Raw genomic sequence first — 21,406 nt, 5'->3', positions numbered from 1 at the left:
TCATTATACTTTCTATTATGTCTATAGTTTCATATATGCTTTGTGGAAAGCAACTAAAAAACTACTTTTATAGCGGGTACTCAGTCAGTATTTACATCCATACACACATATTCGTATGTACATATGTATGTCTGTATGTACATATGTATGTATGTATGTATGTATGTACATATGTATGTATGTACAAATGTGACCTTTTGATTTTTGTCGAATTTTAAACATTTGATCTGCTTACAGGTCTTGCATTATCTGTCATTCAAAACTAGGGCGAACACGGCTCGAGTCAGTGATGTCGTTCTGGAGGGGTTGAGGGATGACACTGCACAGGTGCTTCTATATTCTGGCTATAATAATGATCTGCTCTGATCCGAACTGATCCGATCTACCATTCTGCAATCTGGGAAATATTATCATTGCCTACGATTCTTTTGGCTTTTCTTGTATCTCGAATATTATTGTTTTTTCTTGTCTGGACGTTGATATGCAACGACTGCAACGATTGACTCTCGTAATCAATATTAGCACAGATTCCATCTATGTACATTTGCAGTGTTCTCCTGTCGAGGGCCAATTACTTTATGCCACAGTTGAGTGCACTTCCTGAGGTCCGAGAATGATGCTGAAGATTAAGTGGATTAAGACATCCATCATGCGTACAGCGGACCCGCCCACACATTAAATCGCTGTATTTTTAGAGGAGAGTGGAGAATTTCGGGATCAAACTTACTCTCGTGCATATCCTGCCTATAGACATCCTATTAAAACAAAATTATTGACAAAGGACCGGTAGCGGTAACAGCAACGGTAACCAGTGGGGTCAACAACAAAAACCACAATGTAGACCTTTTGTCATTTTGTGGATATGGAATTTGATTATTTTTTAATTTCGCATTATAACTCATGTGATTGAAAGCAAATAGGTCCTGGAGGGAAGTTTTCCAGTATTATGCGACCATCACAGGGGGAGTAGCCATGGGTGGGGCTGACGCGCACACTTCACTATGGGGAGTTTGACTTTTTGTAAACAAAAAATTTATAATTTTGAAAAAATGGGCGTGGCAACGGATTTTCTTCAGTGTAAAACCACAATTATTTTTTCAAACCCGGTACTAGAAGACTAAATAGGGTATATTGTATATGTGCACAAAAGTGGATGTATGTATTGTGACGTCGGTTCGTCCGGGTGCTCGCCAACCGGGTTCACAGAAATTTGTAGGTTTCTGGATGTGGTAGCTGAAAGAGAGGCGGTGAAAGAAGAATCGTTCTTTATTGGTCTTAAATTTACAAAGTTTTGGATGTGGGGCCGGGCGGATGTCTTCCTTCGGTCGGATGCTCGGCCGCACGTGGCTGGGAGCTGGGTTTGCCGTGGACGGCTGCTCCGTGGATGCGGTGGTCCGGGTCCGCTCTGAGCGGAGCGGAGGTGGTGGCCACGCTCCAAGGAAAAGATATGAAGGTTAAGCACACTCCGTGGAGAAGATTGATGCGGAGGTAGGTATATATAGCAGACCGATCGGCAGAGTAGAATAACTACGTTGTCGTTAGTACCGCTTAGTTACTCCCAGGCTATCCAAGGTGGCCTACCAGGCCAGCACAGAGGGAAACGTTTCCAATGGAATGCAATGCTACAATATACAAAACACGCATGCCTGGATTTTTTTAAAATGGAAATCTAAAAGATAGTAGTATTTTTACATAGACTTCCTTGTATACTGCAACCAGCTTCTTGTCTTTGAGTTGTAGATATTTTGTAGATATACACAACTTATCCCTCCAACATGCTCTTTTTGCTCTCCACCCTCCACCAGTGACGCTCACTGCATGAGGCAGGGTGGGCGAGGGAGAAAGAAGTTAAAAAGCATCAGCAAAGCTGCTGGTCGGAGTGGGGGTAGCCACAGAAAATTAATTTCTTGATTCCCTTCGGAATGGCATTTTGCACCCGGTACTCGAAGAGTAAATAGAGTATTTTGTATTTGTGCGAAAAATGTGTGACACATAGAAGGAAGCGTTTCCGACGCCACAAAGTATACATATATATTCTTGATCAGCATCAATAGTCGAGTTGATATAGCCATGTCTGTCTGTCCGTTCGTCTGTGCGTCCGTCTGTTAAATTTATTTGATGAGCTCAGAGAGTATAAAATAAAAGTCTATAAAAATTTTGCATCCAGATGGCTGTATGCACACACTTTTACAAGTGTATTTCAAAATTTCGTTCCGCCTCCGCAAAGTGCGAAAATCTGCTGCGTTTACAATTTTGAAGCTAAAATAAAACTAACGAGAAGGGACGTGTGAGACGCTGCATGCGCGTCACAATTTTTATACCCGGTGCTCAGGAGAACATCTGTACATTAATGGTTTTAACATTTGATCAACATCTTTCATCAACATCTACATCTACATAACTGCTCACGCCAACAAGCTCTTTTAGCTCGCTCCCCTCGCCTAGAGCAGCACACTACACCAAGCAGAGTTTTCTTTATTCTGGCTATAATAATGATCCAATCAGATCTCAATACGGTGATTTGATAGATATGGTCCTTCCCTACGGAATGGCGTTTTTAGTTTTCTTTTGTCTTCAAAATTGTGGCTGTGGGAGATTTTCGCCCTTTGCAGGGGAAGAGCTAATTTGTTTGATTTATTTGTATATATTTTATCACTAAGATATCATTTCTTTTTTTTATAATTTCTAAGACTGTTTAAGGTCGGCTTTACTATCGTCTTGTGGTCCACTGGGCTGGGTAAAGCCATTTGTGAGTGTGAGAGGGGGGTGGTGTGGTGCATTATTTTATGAGTTTGTCGCACAAATTCGTAACTAATTAGCAACATGCCTCACCTGGAAACGGCACGCATGGGTGTGCAAGTGTGTCTTTTGATACGTTGATAAGCCATGAAAAGCTTCTCTCTGCAGCAAAAATGCTTACACACTCGTGTATAGTGTACTGTGAACCCCCTCCTGGCTATGGGCCTATGGTATGGAGTGGCAGTGGCAGGAGCCGCAAATTAGGATAAAACCGCTAATTAGATGAAAATAAATATTGAGCGAAACGCTGCCCAAATGCGGGCGATTGCAAGGATGCAGAGTTCTGAAGCGTTATTTAGGGTTGATTTCTGTCTAAAAATTGGTATTTCCATTGATAGAACGTGCTTGCGGGTCCAAGTGTAAGCTGGAAGTATTTGTCACCAGCTTGGGCCAGTTGGGAATGGACACAGAGGAACGTACATATGTATGTACATGTGTATATACATATATCACATGTGTATCAAAATGTGTCCTTTGGGAAAAACTCGAAAAATATGAAACTTCGGCGAAAAGCAGGACAACTTAATAAGCGATCAGCGATTGCATCAATCATGTTTTCGAATTCTATTAAACGCCTATTTTAACATACTATCGCGATAGCTTATCTCGCTATTGGCATCGAAGCTTCGGGCATATCTATCTAAAGTGTATATGTATATTCTTGATCAGCATCAATAGCCGAGTCGATATGGCCATGTCTTCGTCCATCCGTCTTGATGAGCGCCTGCGAGCTAAAAGGGCGTGTTGGTGTGAGAAGCGATGTATGTATGGACTAAGTACCGGGTATACAAGTTGAGAAGCGTAAGAAGCGTCTCACACGTCAGTTCTCGTTTTTATAACATAATAACATTTTTATAACAAATAATTAACATACTTATTTGCATTTCAAAGCTTCATATTTCTCATTATATGCATTATCAGCTTTATATAATGGCTTAATTCACTAAGATCAGTTTTTGATACTTAAGCTATGTGAAAAAAGAAGCGCTACCACTAAAAGAAACCGTTACAAACATATACCAAACTTTAAAAATTCTTAAAAAAAATGTTTTGCCAAAGAAAAAAAAAATGATCATCAAACAATTTCTAAGCCCTATATCTCTTTGACCCCATTGACTCAGCTGAACGATTGTTATTCAATAAGTATCGTATGAAGGTGGCTAAACATATGTTAGAACATATTAAAAAAGGCCTTAAGCCCCCTCAGACACGCAAAATATTCTTGCGACAGATATTGCTATATATTTCGCTCTGTGCCCAGTATGAGCAAAGTAGACCAAAGTGCATGCTCTCTGGGTACACTGTTTTGTGTTTGTTTACAAAATGAAACCCGTCAAGAATTCAAATTTTGTATGAAATCAGGAGGAGTATGTTATTTCAGAGTCGAAATGGAGCTTGGAGGACGACAATGCAAGAAAAGAGCACCGCATTATTGGATAAGTGCGTCCCTGCGGGTCAGAAATGCTATAAACATGTGTTTTAACTCTTTATGAATTGATAAAATGAGTACAGAGAATAAGATTAGCAATTTATAAAATCCATATAATACGTTTTCGTTCGACTGCATTGAAAGGTTTTAAATCGTCTTCATTTAATGCTATTTTCTAGCCATCTTGCGCTTGTTTTGATTGTTTCCTCGTTTCTTGATTCTGTCGACATAAGATAGATTTATTCTTTCTTTTGCTACGGGTTTTCTAGACTTTAATCGGCTGGTTTTCTGGTATACTTTCTGCTGATCTGAGTACTCGACTGCAAAATTCTTGAGACAAAATTTTCTGTCGAACAAAAAACAGGGTTGTATAGGAAAATCATCCCTGATTATGTCGCAAGAATATTTTGCATGTCTGAGTACTGGGCTTTATCACAATTGCAAAGTTTGGATAACGTAGAAGGTCCTCTTCGTTGTCAGGCCAGAAACTTATCGAACCGCCCACGTAGCTATAATTCGGGTATTGAAACTGTTCCAAATTCATCTACACTTCTCTGTTTTGGAAACGGTTCATTCGAAACGTTAATCAATACAAAAGATATTCCTAAGCGCGAGTAATGGGTATCTATAATGAACCCGCAAAACCGCTGCAAAAGCCAATAAAATAATAGCCTCAAAAATTGTAGCTGCCGGAAAACGATACGAAAATTGGCCGAAAACTCAATTTCAAAAGCAATTAAAACATAAATGGAAATGAAAGTGATTTCAGTCATTGTTCGAAATTCGAATTGGAACCTTAATAGGGTCTCTCTGCAGCGCTAATGAATATAATGAACATTGAAAGCGAGAAATTCGTACATATGTACATATGTACATCAGGCACGTCCCTATCCCATGGACAGAACAAGGCGCTGCTGCTGCACTGCCGGTACACCGACAGTATAAAAAAGCAGCACAACTTTGTGTGGCTTCGGCACTGCGACTTCGGCTGTTGTTGTCTCGCTTTCATGACAAATACAGAACGAAAATTGACTTCAGTTGCTTCAAAGTTTTAGCTAAACACACAAGCGCACTTCACTGTATGGGTGCCGAGCCCTGATGTACATACAGATGTATGTATATACATACCTACATACATATATACATATTCATTCATATGAAAATAACATTCAGATTAAAACATCTGAAAATTTGTATACACATATATGTAAATATGTATATGTACATAAATATACGCTTGAATGTTTTACTTATTGTTGAAATGTCAAGCTCATTAAAAGCCGATTTTAGCTGGAGAATGTCTAATAAAGTAATGAAATATATACACTCCCAATCAGACGAATAGACTCACGAGTTTTCGAAGTGAAAAAAGGTTTCTAAAAATCCAACCGCGAATGATAGTGGAGCAAATTTATTTTTTCATTAATCAAGATTCTTTTCCTTGTTTGAAACATAAAGAATTCGACTTCTAAGTGAAAAGAGTTTTTTTTTATGAATTATTTTGTGTAAACACCCCAAAAAAAAGGCCCGTTTTAGCGATCACCGAATAGACTCAATAATGAATATTAGGCAAAATCTTTCAAAAGCTTTGTAATAAATATTTTTTTTATGATGTTTGGAACTTAACTAATAATGTTTGTGGAAAACTTTTTTGGAATTGCTTTGTAATGTCCTTCAGGACATTAAAATTAAGGGGATTTCAAAGGGTTCAATTAAAGCTCGCTGCAGGCCTGTCTGATGCAATTATGTAATGGTTTAACTTCTTAAAATTGTTGACAGGACTCATATCCTTTACGTAAAAGCTATCCCCATGCGATTCCTGCAAAATTCTGATCAGGAGAGAAAAAAAACTTCCAAATTAGGTGAAAATTTGAGTCTTTCATCCACTTCTTTATCAATTTACCGTTATATTTCGTGCGAGTATCCTGGTGAAAGTAGCACGACCGTGTGACAAAAATGTTATTAGCATTGTGGTATTATTGAAATTAGACAAAAGTTATCCTCTTACTGCGTCTCGCAAGGATTCTTGCATTGTTGTCGCGCGTGTCATGACACCGGAAACCGAATTTTTTGTATCCGTTTTTTTTTTTTATAAAAAAGTTTTAATTTGAAAAGAATAGGTCGATTTAATTATTCTTTCATGATCTAAGAAAAAAAGAAAATTTTTGGACTCGTTACAATAGTCCTTAGAGGACCATACTGGTGTTGGGTTCCATTTGTTTTTATGGCGCACTTGACACCCGATTTGTTTCGTGGATGTTGAGTGAATCAGTAGGAAAGCTACTCTTAAAGTCCTTTGGTGAGATTCTGCAACATTTTTGTCACATAGAAAGGCTAGTTTCACCAGGATACTCGCACGAAATATAACGGTAAATTGATAAAGAAGTGGATGAAAGACTCAAATTTTCACCTAATTTGGAAGTTTTTTTTCTCTCCTGATCAGAATTTTGCAGGAATCGCATGGGGATAGCTTTTACGTAAAGGATATGAGTCCTGTCAACAATTTTAAGAAGTTAAACCATTACATAATTGCATCAGACAGGCCTGCAGCGAGCTTTAATTGAACCCTTTGAAATCCCCTTAATTTTAATGTCCTGAAGGACATTACAAAGCAATTCCAAAAAAGTTTTCCACAAACATTATTAGTTAAGTTCCAAACATCATAAAAAAAATATTTATTACAAAGCTTTTGAAAGATTTTGCCTAATATTCATTATTGAGTCTATTCGGTGATCGCTAAAACGGGCCTTTTTTTTGGGGTGTTTACACAAAATAATTCATAAAAAAAAACTCTTTTCACTTAGAAGTCGAATTCTTTATGTTTCAAACAAGGAAAAGAATCTTGATTAATGAAAAAATAAATTTGCTCCACTATCATTCGCGGTTGGATTTTTAGAAACCTTTTTTCACTTCGAAAACTCGTGAGTCTATTCGTCTGATTGGGAGTGTATATGTATGTAACTTACGATTTTGAGGTCAAACTCAAGGACTCTAGGCGAAATATGTTGACATATTTGGAGCAAGTCCTGCTTACTGGTTTCCATTGGATTATTCTCGTTTTAGTTCCATGGCCAGGGCTGATGGTCCCTGCACTCACGCACATCCGTCAGAGAGCAGGGGATTGGTGGCAATACTCGTACATGGCCGCTAATCCACTCAAAGTCTCCAACCACGACTATACATGCGTGTATGTCGCAAATAATATTTGTTTCGTTGGTTAGTTCCTGTATGTATTTCAGCAGCTGTCTGGCTGTAGCCTGTACTGCCCCTCTGCTGCGTGAGGAGGCTGCGCTTTTGTAATAATCGCTTTATGAGCTACAATTAAAGCCACAGCTGCTGTTCAACCCATCCTGCTGCTGTCGTTGGACTGCCGCTTCCGTGGGTTAGCTGGCTGCTGTCCTGTTACCATTAGTGGACTGCAATTAGCAGCAAATAAAATAATTTACGATTGTAATGGCCAAAAATGCCACTACCCAGCAGTACTCGTAGTACGAGAAAAATGTAGTAAAATGCTTGCCACCGCAACACACCCCACACCCTACATCCCCACCCACGTCATGCCACTTCCCCTTACCTTCTCGCAATCCCTTCTCCCACCACCGCTTATGAATTTATTATTTTAACTGGAAGGGACAATGCAGAATAATACAAAAAGTGCGTTACATACGTTATTCGCAAAAATACAGTATACCCCATTTACTCGGTCGAGTACCGGGTATAAAAATTATCATAAAACCATTTATAAGCCCCAAATCTTTCATAAAAAGTTGGTCTGGATTGAAGCGGCAAATTTGTAGCTTGTTGGCTGGACATTTTTGTCCAACTTAAATTTTCTTATTTGAAAGGGGCATAACGAGACAGTGAGACGCACCTGGCCATTGTTGATTTAGTGAGGTGACCAAAAAGCGGGATAAGTGTGACAGAGATTACTTTATTGATTTTTATAGCTCACTGGGCTTACAGCTACCCCCAGGCATAGCCCCGAACCCTGCTCTCCCCTTGACAACCTGCGGGCCTGGCCAAACCTTTGCGGAACATTTTCATTCTATGCCGCCGCTGCACAGTGGGGAAAAAGGCCAATCTGGCGTCATTTAATCATGATTCGATTAGCTAACATGAATGACCCCGCTCCATTGAATTTTTGCACAGAGATCCGGTTATTAGCATTCGCTCAAATTTCCACACTTCCTCGTGATTTTTTTCCCCTTTCGCTCACTGAGTGCTTGCGGACCACTGTATCTGCTGTCATTTTGCTCGACCCGGCGCCCAGAAGAACGGCAATCTATTTCTGGCCCAACATGCCCCATTTTTATTTATGCATGCATCGACGCCCATCAACAAGGTGCCGCCCCTGCCGACACCTGCCGGACCGGGATGGACTGGATCGGGCGAATACTACGAGGAGCCGTTTGTGCGGTCAACTGCACCGCCACATTTCCATCTCGGTGGGAATGTCTTCATGGCCATAACCCAATGGATCAATTGGCTTTTTCTACGGCCTTTCAAGCAATGCTAGATCAACGGGCTTTTCAGGGCATATGTATGAATAGTCGTATCGGAGTAGTCAGTGTGTTAGTGTTAAGACTTTAAAGGAAAACGAGTAGGAGTTTCTGCAAAACGGTTCGTACCGTTCGTACTAAAAACGCCATTCTGTAGGGAATGATCATATCTATCAGATCACCAAATTGGGATCCGATTGGATCATTATTAAAGCCAGAATGAAGAAATTAATTTGCAGTGGCACAACCCACCCCGTCCTGGGTGGAAAATAAACCTCCAGTTAATAAATAAATAGGCCATACGATATTTTTCCTGTGTATCAATAGCAGATTGATTCCTGCAGATCCGTGGACTCTTGACTGTGCCCTTTAGACTTTTCTGGCAGTATCTTATTCCCTAGGAAATTCCAACTGTGCCCCTTCTCATTATTTTTGAATCATTTTACAGTCAATTGATTCAGAATAAGTATTCTGGATATGATTCCTTTCGACTGGCACAAGGAGTGTTCTAAAACTGTCCGGATTCTGCAGCCAATGGTGCTTGCTGGCTGGGAAAAGCTTAATGTATTGCGCATAAAAATCAATTTTCCGTAACCGTACCAAGGCAAATAAAGTGTGCCCAGTACAGGGGAAATTTAAGAACATTTTCTGCTTGCCGGGAATGGAAAATATGAAGCGTCTGGTGGAATGGGAATCCAAGAACGGCGCATGCTGCTGCATAAACCGGACGATGGAAATCAGAAAAAATTCATTTGCATACTATCGAGCCACTTTACTCGCACATATGTACATATGTATGTACATATGTACTAAGGTATAACGGTCAATATTTCGCGTTTTTTCTTGTCGCCGCTGAGCGAAAATATTTGGTTTAATAGCCAATAGGAGCATATGTATGTATGTACATATGTACATATGTACAGATGTGCATACATATGTAGATACTATTGGGTACATGTACATATGTACATATGCCTGCAACGAAAGGGCCCGCGCCATCAAACAACTAAAAAGATAAAAGTATTAGAAATTTATGCATGGGCTGAGAGTGTGTAATCTGCTACAAAGTGATTTATAGAGAAGGATTTTCATTGCCAGACATAGAACTAGATGGAGTCGAGCAGGAGGAGTAGAAACTGTGGAGGACTGGACCAACCATCTTTTAATATAAGTAATGATACTCGTAGCTATAATAATTTGCAAAACCCTTTCAGCTTTTGTCGATTTTACTGCTCTATTTGATGACCAGCGCCAGTGGTAGGGCCACCAGATATCAGCTGTCGCAGCCGCATCAACAGCACCCAACGCCTCGACCAATACGCATAAAAGTCAATCGTCTGCAACAAATTAAACATTTTTATGGAAGCTCCTCTTAGGATTGTACAGTGAACTGCACTCGTCGCCCGATGGCGGCGGAGTAAGGTTACATTTCGAATGCGGAAATGAGCTCCCTGGCCGGAGTGTTTGACATTCTATAACGTTCTCGGTTACGTTTGGTTTAAGTGTGGTGAAGTGAGGTGTGTTGGAGGTGGCATAACTCCTTCTTTTGTCGACAATGAAAGTCAGCCAGTTAATCAAAATGTGGTCAGATCTCCGCTAAAAGCTCACCGTATTAAGGAAGGTCAAAGAGTTGCCATGCTCCACACAGCTTTTATTAAGCATAACCAAGCATTTTTCTACGATTAACTAAGAATGGAAGGTTTATTAAAAGGAGTCTACTACGGTAGGATGGCAGTCTCACAGTTGCATCCCAGTTGAGGCCACGCAGGGCAAAAAATTAAAAGTTTTTCTGCACTGATTCAATACGGTCCTGATGTATGTTGTACTGAGGGCACCATACACATGAGCCGTATTCTAAAATCGGACGAACAAGCGAAATATAGAGAGTCTTCGTTATATAGGGGTCATCAAATTCCTCTTTATAAACCCGAGCACACCCATGGCTTTATTCACCATGGTAGAAATGTGTTCAGAAAACTTTAACTTGGGGTCTAGTTTAACACTTAGATCATCAACCAATGTAATTCTCTCAAGAGAACTACCGCAGAGGGTGTAAGGAGCCAGGAAGGAGCTGGAGCGATAAAAAGTCATTACATTGCACTTCGAGGCATTAAGGTGTAACATATTTGCACCACACCATGACTGAAAGCTATTGAGATCTGATTGCAAGCGAGAGTGAGATGAAATGTCCTTACACTGGACGCAGAGCTTAACATCATCCGCATACATAAGTACTCGAGAATTTGTCAATACAGAAGTCAGGTCATTAATAAAGCGTGTGAAAAGTAAGGGGCCTAAATGGCTATCCTGTGGAGTTTTTGAAGAGGACTCTTTGAGACCTAGAACACAGGTAGCTAGAAATCCATCTCAAAAGATTGGGCGTAAACCCTAGAAGGTCAAGCTTTTTTGCAAGAAGAGAATGGTTTACAGAATCGAATGCTGAACTCAGAGTAAATAACATACGTCTGCAAGTTACAAAGTTTAATGACAAAGGAGGTGAACTCCAAAAGATTAGTGGTTATTGATCGTCGCCGTATAAATCCGTGCTGAGCTGGAGATATAAGTGATTTGCAGAGATGTTGCAAGTGCAGAGTTTAAAATTTTTTCGAACATTTTAGGAATAGCGGATAACTTGGATATACCTTTGTAGTTTTTAGCGTCAGACTTGCTACCTTTCTTATGGAGAGGAATTATAAAGGATTCCTTCCAGATGGGGGGAAAGCTAGAAGAATGGATGGATAGATTGAATAATTTAAGCAAAGGTCCGCACAGAGACTCGGCACAGTACCTGAGTACACAGCCGGGAACTCCGTCAGGGCCCGGTGAAAATACCGGCTTAACTAGTTGGAGTTCATGAAGTAAGGAGCGTCCATTCAACAAAGGGCAGAAAATGCCATTCGACCTTGGTAAACTATATGGAAACACATGACCTGGGTAGCTTTCCTGGGAATAGGTTGTTTGAAAAAATGTTGCAAAAAGATCGGCGATTGCCTGATCATTGTTTGCCGGAATATTCAAAAATGATAGCGAGGATGGATGTGCGGACGTTCTACGCTAACTGTTTACAAATCTGTAAAACTGTTTGGGGTACCTCGAAGGAGGTCTTGATTTTTTAGACTGGATAACTCTTTGGTGAACCAAGGAGGCTTCGCAGATCTAGTCGGACATGAGAGTGGGACACACGAGTCAACAATTGTGTCAAGTACATTGTAGAAAATGTTTGTGCCTTCAGTAACGTCAGCGCACGAGCACAGAGCGGACCAATCAAAATCCCTAATTAAGTTATTGAGCTTCGTAAACTCGGATTTATGAAAGCAACGGACGCGTTCAGAAAGCCTACCTGCACGATCCGATACAGTAGGTCCAATATCTACCGACACTTCGAAAGTAGGATGATTGCAGTCTTCAGGTAGAGTGAGCGGAAGTGCTCGTGTTAACAACGCTACGTTCGGATCCGAGACAAAGCACAGATCAAGCAATTGACCCAAGGAGTTTTTTAAATGGTTGACTTGAGACAGGGACAGGTCTAATAAGCCGTCAATAAAATCATGTCGTGACATGGGCAGCGACAGCTAAGCAGAGAGCGTGCGCTACTGCACAGAAACTTTAGAGAGCGAGAGAGGAAGAACAGTTAACTCGAGCGAGAACTACGCAACTACAAGAGAGAGCTGCTAATAGTGAGGGCATACTTACAAAAAGAAAAAGCACAAACACACGACTAAACGACGCACAAAATAAAGAGATTAACTCTATATTTTTACACAAATAACAGGCATGCACTCGCGTATCAGGACAGGTTAAAGTTATAGGGCATTCAGTATGCAAATTTAGAAATTAATTTTGAAATAAACACCGGTCGTTTATCCAAAATAGAAAAGAAAGTACGGAGCGCAAAACAAAAACACGTCTGGTCACTACAAAAGAGAAAGAACGAAATGCGAATGAAAGTGAAAATATGGAAATAATAGGTCGAGGTATTTCAATTAATTGCCAATACATGTGTTTTTATAGTTGTGTGTAGTTTTTTAATTGTCCAATGTTTTGTAAGCTTGGTACTAACAACTGCATGTGAGTTCTGTGGAATATTACTTTTGCACAGCACGCTCCTGCACAGACGTTCAAGTTACATGTTATTAACCAATTATTATAGAATCATGTGGTGTTAATGCTTTTGCCCGTTTTTGCCCCTTTTCGTAAAATTCTTAATTTTGAAGGTGCCTATGAGTTTACTCATGCAGCGCTGCTGGAGGTCCGGACCAACAACAATCGTGAAGCAGATGCAATAAAATGCTGTACTTTAAAAAGTTGTGACGAAAACTGACCAACGTGTGACGTGTGAGACGCTTCTTACGCGTCACAACTTTTATACCCGGCACTCAGTACTACATCTGCACTTTAGCGGTTAATTGTCAAATTTAACATTTTTTTTTCATCTGTCATCTACATCAACAACACTGCTCACGCCAACACGCTCCTTTAGCTCGCCACCCTCCGCTAGAGCAACACACTGCAGAGTCAGGGCAGAGACGCGGCAGAGACAGAGGCAGAGACGTGTCAGAGGCAGCGGCCGCAAACACTGCGCGAAGCAGAGTGTGAATGAGAGAATGTGAAAAGAACAAATATAAGCTGCGGGGCGGGGTGGGTTTACCACTGCAAATTAATTTCTTCATTGCGGCTATAATAATGATCCAATTGGATCCCAATTTGGTGTTTTATATGAATATGGTCATTCCCCACAGAATGGCGTTTTTAATTTTTTTTTATCTTCAAAATTGTAGATTTGGGAGGTTTTCACCCTTTTGCGTGGGCGGAAGGGGGCGGGGCTCATTTTTGAAATACACATGTAACAGTGTGAGCATACAGAAGTCTGGATGCAAAATTTGGTGGCTCAGGACGGACAGACAGACATGGCTCAATCGACTCGGATTTTGATGCTGATCAAGAATATATGTACATATATACTTTATGGGGTCGGAAACGTTTCCTTCTGTGCGTTACATACAACCGTTATTCGCACAAATACAATATACCCTATTTACTCTTCGAGTACCGCGTATAATTAACCAACTTATTGCTTAGTTAACAAGTACTAAGCGAAATGCAATCGCACGTTGGAGCGATTCCAATCAAATTATTTTAACCAAACAATCATTCAATAAAATATATTTTCTTAAAGTTCTAAAATGTGTTAAAGTATCTTTTATCATAATTAATCTTTTGAACACATTGTTTTATAATAAATACGACGTAAATGGGTTCCAGTTCGTAGGGGGGCGGCAGGTAGGCGGGGTCCAAATGACTTCATTTTTTTTCTTCCGAAATGCAACTTTCGTCTAACGAACATTCATGGCAATTTGTAGAGCTCTAGCTCTATTTTTTGGATTAATGCCTGGGCTTTTTACCCATAGTGGATTGGCTAAGTTCAGTACAACCAGATGTAAGATACTTAACTTAGCGCTACCTCTAAAAAACGTAAAAAGCAAACAGATTTTACAAATTTTTTAAAATAAGTTCTTTCATTGAAAAAAAGTCCTAATTCATTAACAAAATTTGAATGCTCCAAATCTATCAGAAAAGGTCGTTTTGGTTCGAAGCGTAAATAAAAAATGAAATGTTGTCGAGTAGTGTTATTATTGTTCTGGACTTTTGAAAAATGTGTTTTGGCTGTCGTTAACAACAAAAATGTCATGCATAAGGATAAAGCCTCAAGTTCTTTAGCCTTATGAAATGAAATTTCACATATTTTTTCCCTGAATTCCACTCACACTTAATAGTTGTGGCAAAGTGGCACTTAATTAAATATATGGCAAGCAACTCAAATAAAACTCTTTGATATAGTCCGCACCCCACGGCCCCCAGCCGCTGTGGCACAACTTTGTTTTCTGGACATTTCATTGCTATAGTATTTTACTTTGGCTTCCGGCACGACAAAGTTATAATATCCTCTTGCAGAAGGCCTCTAACCAGTCCATCGTGACGGCGAGGGGCGACCCGGCGACAGGCCCACTGCGCCCACCGCAACAAACATGCGTGCCAGAAGGATGCAGAAGCAGCTGCGTTTAAGCCTCGGGAATGGCAGCCTTCTGGCAGGCTAATCCGTTGTCATCGTTGCTACAACTAAATGCGGGCTGGTCTGGGCTCATGGATGATCTTAAAGAGTATTTTTATACCTGGTACTCGAAGAGTAAATAGAGTACATAGGGTTGTATTTGTGGGGAATACGGAAACGTTTCCGACCCCATAAAGTATATATATTCTTGATCAGCATCAATAGCCGAGTCGATAGAGCCATGTCTGTCTGTCCGTCTGTCCGTCCGTCCGTATGTCCGTCCTGATGAGCGCCTAGTACTCAGAGACTATAAGAGCTAGAGCCACCAAATTTTGCATCCATGCTCACACTGTTACAAGTGTATTTAAAAAATGAGCCCCGCCATAAAAACGCCATTCCGTAGGGAATGACCATATCTATCAGATCACCAAATTGGAATACGATTGGATCTTTATTATAGCCACAATGAAGAAATTAATTTGCAGTGGCCAAACCTTCCCGCAGCATTCACACTCTGCTTCGCGCTGTTAATGGCCGCTGCCCCTGACACGTCTCTGCCCATGCCTCTGCCTCTGCCGCGACTCTGCAGTGTGTGTCTATAGGGGAGGGTGGCGAGCTAAAGGAGCGTGTTGGCGTGAGCAGTGTTGTTGATGTAGATGACAGATGAAGAAAAAATGTAAAATTTGACAAATAACCGCTGAAGTGCAGATGTAGTACTTACTGAGTGCCGGGTATAAAAGTTGTGACGCGTAAGAAGCGTCTCACACGTCCCTTCTCGTTTTTTAATTAGGAAAAAAAGTTAATTGCTTTTGCCTCACTCCCTCCTCTTTTCGTTCCTTCCTATGCAAGCCTTTTATAAGCCCTTTGTGTTTGGTCATCTAACCTAATTTTAAGTTCGACCTTTCAGCAACTAAATACTGAGATGAGCGCTAAAACTAGAAATATTTAAATAGATGCAAACGAAAATCGAATCATACGGGTACGGGTGCCTTCTTCAGTTCATTTATTGCTCCAGTTTAGGATGCTTTTTGTTTTTTTCAAATTTTTCTTGCAGAAGTTTACAGCCAAAAGTCATTAATTTCCTTGTAAACTTTCCTCCTCCAGTTACACCCAGAATAACCAGCGAGCCATCTGGCAATCTGGCCCAGTCGATCCTAGTCCAAAGATACAGCGAATTCGCATTCATGGCCTCTGCACAATATGCTCTGTGCCTGGGCCAGCAGCAGGAGCAGGAGCTGTATCTGCTGCCAGTGCAATAATATTATATTTCTATTATTTCCGCTCCGCACCCGTTTGGCGCCGCTTCTTGTTGGCTTTTGTTCGCGCTTCTATCCTTGGTCTGCGCTCCTCCAGCTTTTTGTTAATATCGCGCGACCACAATAAAAAGCTAGTGGCATGGAGGGGGCTACATCTTGTAGCGCAGGCAATGTGAAAATGAAAATTTTTAAATTATTTGTATGGCAGACAGGTACCCTAAACTGGAACTGGATATATCCGGGCATATTCATCTGATCATCCTGTTGAAACTTTTAACCTTGCCCCATGACTAATAAGAGTATAATCCGTTTAGATCATCGCCCAAAAAGAAGAAACTTGTCGCCAAATGAGAGGCAGACGTCGCGAATTTTCAATCGCTGTGGAGTGCATTTGGGGGGCTTCATTAGCGCCGCAGTGACGAGGCGGTCGGTCGCGGACTGAACCTGGATTGGGTTTGATAAACACTAGACAAACACGGGTCAAAGCAGGAGATGCCTCAGGCGACCGGGCGGAAGTAGCGGCAGATGCAGCACGCAAAGCCCACAGCAAAGCTCTGTGTCGGTACAGCGAAATACAATCATTTAATTAATTTCCATTCCATGCTGCAGAATTTTTAATTCAACGAGAAGGGACGTTTGAGACGCTTCTAACGCGTCACAACTTTTATACCCGGCACTCAGTACTACATCGCTACCTTAGCGGTTTTTTGTCAAATTTTACATTTTTTCTTCATCTGTCATCTACATCTACAACACTTCTCACACCAACACGCTCCTTTAGCTCGCCCCCCTTCCCTAGACCCACACATTGCAGACTCACGGCAGAAGCAGAAGACGCACACTGAGCGAAGCAGAGTGTAAATGAGAGAATGTGCAAAAACAAATATAGGCTGCGGGACGGGGTGGGTTTTAGCTACTGCAAATTAATGTATTCATTCTGGCTATAATAATAGTCCAATCGAATCCCAATTTTATGATCTGATAGATATGGTTCTTCCCTACGGAATGGCGTTTTTAGTTTTCTTTTATCTTAAAAATTGTAGCTTTCTGAGGTTTTCGCCCTTTTTCGGCGGCGGAAGGGGGCGGGGCTCATTTTTGAAATACACTTGTAACAGTGTGAGCATACAGAAGTCTGGATGCAAATTTTGGTGGCTCTAGCTTCTATAGTCTCTGAGATCCAGGCGCTCAACAAGACGGACGGACAGACAGACAGACAGACATAGACTCGGCTATTGATGCTGATCAAGAATATATATACTTTATGGGGTCGGAAACGTTTCCTTCTGTGCGTTACATACAACCGTAATTCGCACAAATACAATATACCCTATTTACTCTTCGAGTACCGGGTATAAAAACTTGAGCCATTGTGGCCATCTCACCCATTTAGAGCTGCGTTAAAGATGCACTTGGTGCATCTACCAAGGGTGGCGGTGGTGGTGGAGGTTTTTCTCCACTTTTTGGTTAGACTTAAGCCACGTTGATCTGGGACTATACTCTGACTGCTGTTGAAATTGCATCTTATTTAATACATCCTATGTATCCTATCCTATGTATATTCAAGTTTTGGACTGCCAAGCCAGTGATTGGAGCTCCTGGAGCGAGTGCAACAAGAGCTGCGGCAGCGGACTGATGACCCGCAGCCGCCAGGTTCTGCAAGTGGCCCAAAACGGGGGAAAGCACTGCCCAACGCTTTTCCAGACGCGCTCATGCCAGGGCTTCCGCTGTCACGGACACCGCGAGAAGAAGATACTACGTGGTGAGTATCTTTTATATTCCTTCTCCATGTCAATACACGGGATACTGAACTAAACTCATAACTACATAATTGTAAGGTCTGTGACCTGAAATTTCAGTTCAATGATATTTTCATATACCCAGTCGGACTTAGTCGCTTCCAAACAGTAATTCTGTATCGCTCCCTTTTCCACTAAGCAAGAGTACATTATGCGGGACGTTTTCGCTTCAAAATTACAGGCGATGAAACACGCGGAAATCAGACCTTTTTGTTCTGTGTAGGAACGCGACTTTTGGAAGGCATGTAGAAGTGGTGGCTGTTGTAATTTCAACTTCGTGAATCGCTCGGGTTTCCCTTCCAGTGTAGTTTCCGTAAGAGGCATTACAGAACACATCTTTGGCGTGCATCTAGATGCGTTCCATGGGAATGTATGCATATAATATCGTGCCACAGGAACCTATTAAGAACCGTTCCGGAACTGTTCAATGGATTCATTCCATAGCACATCCTTGGAATGCTTAAAAGAGCTTTCTTAAAGAACTCAAAAAGAACATATGTATGTACATACATATGTACACAAATATATTCATTTTCAAACTCATTGCGTTTATCAAATTAGATACGCATCTTACGCGTCACAACTTTTATACCCGGTACTCAGTCAGTGTACCTGTACCGTATTGTTTTTTTTTTTTTTTCGAATTTTACATTTGACATTTTTGCTACACCTGTATTCTACATCTACATAACTCCTCACGCCAACACGCTCCTTTAGCTCGACCTCCTTCCCTAGAGCCGCAAACTGCAGAAGCAGAGTGTGAATGAGAGAATGTGAAAAAAACAAATATAAGCTGCGGGACGGGGTGGGTTTAGCAGTGGCTGAGGCAGAGGCAGAGGAACGGCAGGGGCAGAAGCCGCACACTGCGCAGAGCAGAGTGTAAATGAGAGAATGTGCAAAAAACAAATATAAGCTGCGGGACGGGGTGGGTTTAGCCACTGCAATAATGATCCAATCGAATCCCAATTTGGTGATCTGACAGATATGGTCATTCCCTACGGAGTTTAAGATTTCTTTTGTCTTCAAAACTGTGCGATTTGAGGGGGCGTAAGAGGGCGGGGCGAAATTTTGAAATACGCTTGTAGCAGTGAGAGCATACAGGCATCTGGATGCAAAATTTGGTGACAGACATGGCTTAAATGTATAGGCGCTTGTTTTGGTACTACAATAAAGTAAACACACTTGTACATATCTTACCTTCTTTATTTATTTTCCCATGCACTCTTCACGAACACATTGTCGAAATTTGTTCTTTATGTGATTTGCCATAGACATCGTCGTGCGTCAACTGCCTCACGCAATGAGTTTCTTCTCCAGCACCAGCAGTGGTCCCTCGCAATTCAATCCTTGTCTTCTGTCTGCTTTATGCTCTAATCTTAAAGCACCTGCCTAGTGCTTCAGTGTTATAAAGCGTAAAATCTCCTCCTCTCAAATTCTCCTCCTCATCAGTAGGGTCTAAGCAAATCAATGTTCTTGCATTTTGTTCCCGATAGATAGTACCACCTGCCCTAAAACCTCAATGGCATAATTTGGTATGGTATAATTTGAAAACCATTTCTCTAAAATCTGAGCTTATACCATTAAAACGAACATAGTGTCATAATTACACGAAAAATAATTAATTAAGCCCCAGCCGTGGAGTGGCAGCGAAGGAGGTATGCGGAGGAAAAAGCGGTGTCTCTGAGACAAAAACAAAGGTTAAAGAGCAAGTATGGCAGGAGAAACCCATTCATTTTTGATTACCGGCGGGCCCCATAGACTGCTCGGTGATAAGTTCCATATAAAAATTTCAGATGTGCGGTTTAAGCTCCGTGGAATTTGGTATATTTTCACACAATTTGCGGCGCTTCGGCTTGCGACATTTCCAACTCGTGCGCACACATCTGGCACAGACTCTCCTTTCCGCAACTGCCTCAGCCGCAATAAAGCCTTGTGCTCATTAACGTTAAAAAAAAAATTGCTTTCCGCGCACCCCCGCACCAACACACACATGGGGCTTCCATGTGCTAAATTCCAATTAACGTACTTACAAGTGTGGGGCACTCATACGTACATACATATATACATATGTACATATGCATGTGTTCCAGTGCACTATGGGTAAAAAGCGGGTATTTTTGGCATTAATGTAATTTTTATTTGTGTAAAAATAATTAAATCCGACTTAAATTTTCTGATTCCTAGATAGAATAAAACTTGCTTTAGAAGATTTTTACGGAGAATCATAATGTTTTTGAGAGCTTTCAAAGTCAGCTGATTCAGAGGTTCTTTGACTTGTGAAAAAGTGCTGGAAACATTGAACAACTTGCAGCTTTAATATTTGCTCGATTTTTTTTTAGTTTAATTTTTTTTCCGAAATTCTTCTTTGGTGAATCCTTCTTAGGAACATTCGTGCTAATTTCTAGAGGTCAAGGTCTTTATATTTTGGATTAATGCCAAAAAATAGTGCCAGTTACCCATGGTGCATCGTTTAAATGACATCTCGCCTGCTTGGCTAAGTTGCTAATTGTCCAAGATTAACTGCCTGAGCTGCTCCTGTCAGTCTTACCACCAGGTGCCAACAAAGATGCTTATTCACATGTACAGTGGGGAGCAATGATGAGTACATGTTCACAATAACTGACTTTCGTCGCCCATAACTTTAAAACGCATAATGCAAACTTAACCAATTTTCTTGTAGATATCAATTAGTTTATACTTAACAAATAGACAATACCAGCAAATATAAATGTGTAGCTTTTAAATAGCAATTTTTCACTTTTCGTTATTTGCACTTATTTTATATTTCTAAATTTTCAAATCAACAATTTGCTTACAGATTTTATGTTAGATATTTTTTTTAAATTAAGTTAAGACATTTCTCATAATAACCGAAGCAGATTTCATGAATTTATTAAATAGTGCACCTGTTGTACCATATATGTATGTACATATGTACATACTGTTTTCAGTATGCTACACAATAATCTTTAAAATTTCTAGATATTGTTTTTCAGTTATGGTAAGTACACCATAAGTACATATGTACATATGTATGTATATACAGACATACTGACTATACATACTATGTATGTCGGACAGACGGACGGACAGATATGGCTCTATCGACTCGGCTATTGATGCTGATCAAGAATATGTACAGCTGTGAAAAAAATAATAGCACCACCACCACAAGCAATTTTCAAATAGTTGCCCAACTCACATTTTTAACTTTAAGGAAACTTTAAGCACCTTTTTAGAAAGGGGAGACTCTTACAAATCTGGGAACAACAAAAAAAAATCACCTTTTTTGTAAGGCTTTTAAGTTATTTAAGGAACTTTAGAGAAACTCGTAAAATTAGGCGAAAAAAATAATAGCACCACTTTTGAAAAATGGATTTAAAATTTAAAAAATGACCAACAAGTAATGAATTTCTTAGTTAACACTTTTGAACTATTAATTCTAAATCAATATTTATCATTCAAGATTTAGTTCAGTGTCCTATTTTGGCAACGTCAGCTGCGCAGCGTCTTGCTATTAAATCCACTAAGTCCAGGCATAGCTTTTGGGGAGCTTTGGACCAGGACTCTTAAATTTG

The 21,406-nt window shown here is 40.5% G+C and overlaps 1 protein-coding gene across 2 annotated transcripts in view; it reads left to right on the top strand.

Moving 5' to 3' along the window:
• The window catches only part of LOC117903508, an 80,776-nt gene that overhangs the window by 48,725 nt on the left and 10,645 nt on the right, over window positions 1-21,406 (top strand). For both annotated transcript variants that reach the window (XM_034815592.1, XM_034815591.1), the window contains one exon: window positions 17,597-17,791. In XM_034815592.1, coding sequence (XP_034671483.1) covers window positions 17,597-17,791 — 195 coding nt within the window. The remainder of the gene's footprint in view (window positions 1-17,596; window positions 17,792-21,406) is intronic.

The sequence above is a fragment of the Drosophila subobscura genome, chromosome A, assembly GCF_008121235.1.
Source record: "Drosophila subobscura isolate 14011-0131.10 chromosome A, UCBerk_Dsub_1.0, whole genome shotgun sequence".
In the NCBI taxonomy this organism is placed as follows: Eukaryota; Metazoa; Arthropoda; class Insecta; order Diptera; family Drosophilidae; genus Drosophila; species Drosophila subobscura.
Note: the sequence above shows the minus strand (reverse complement) of the source record. Positions and strands in the feature narration are given on the sequence as shown.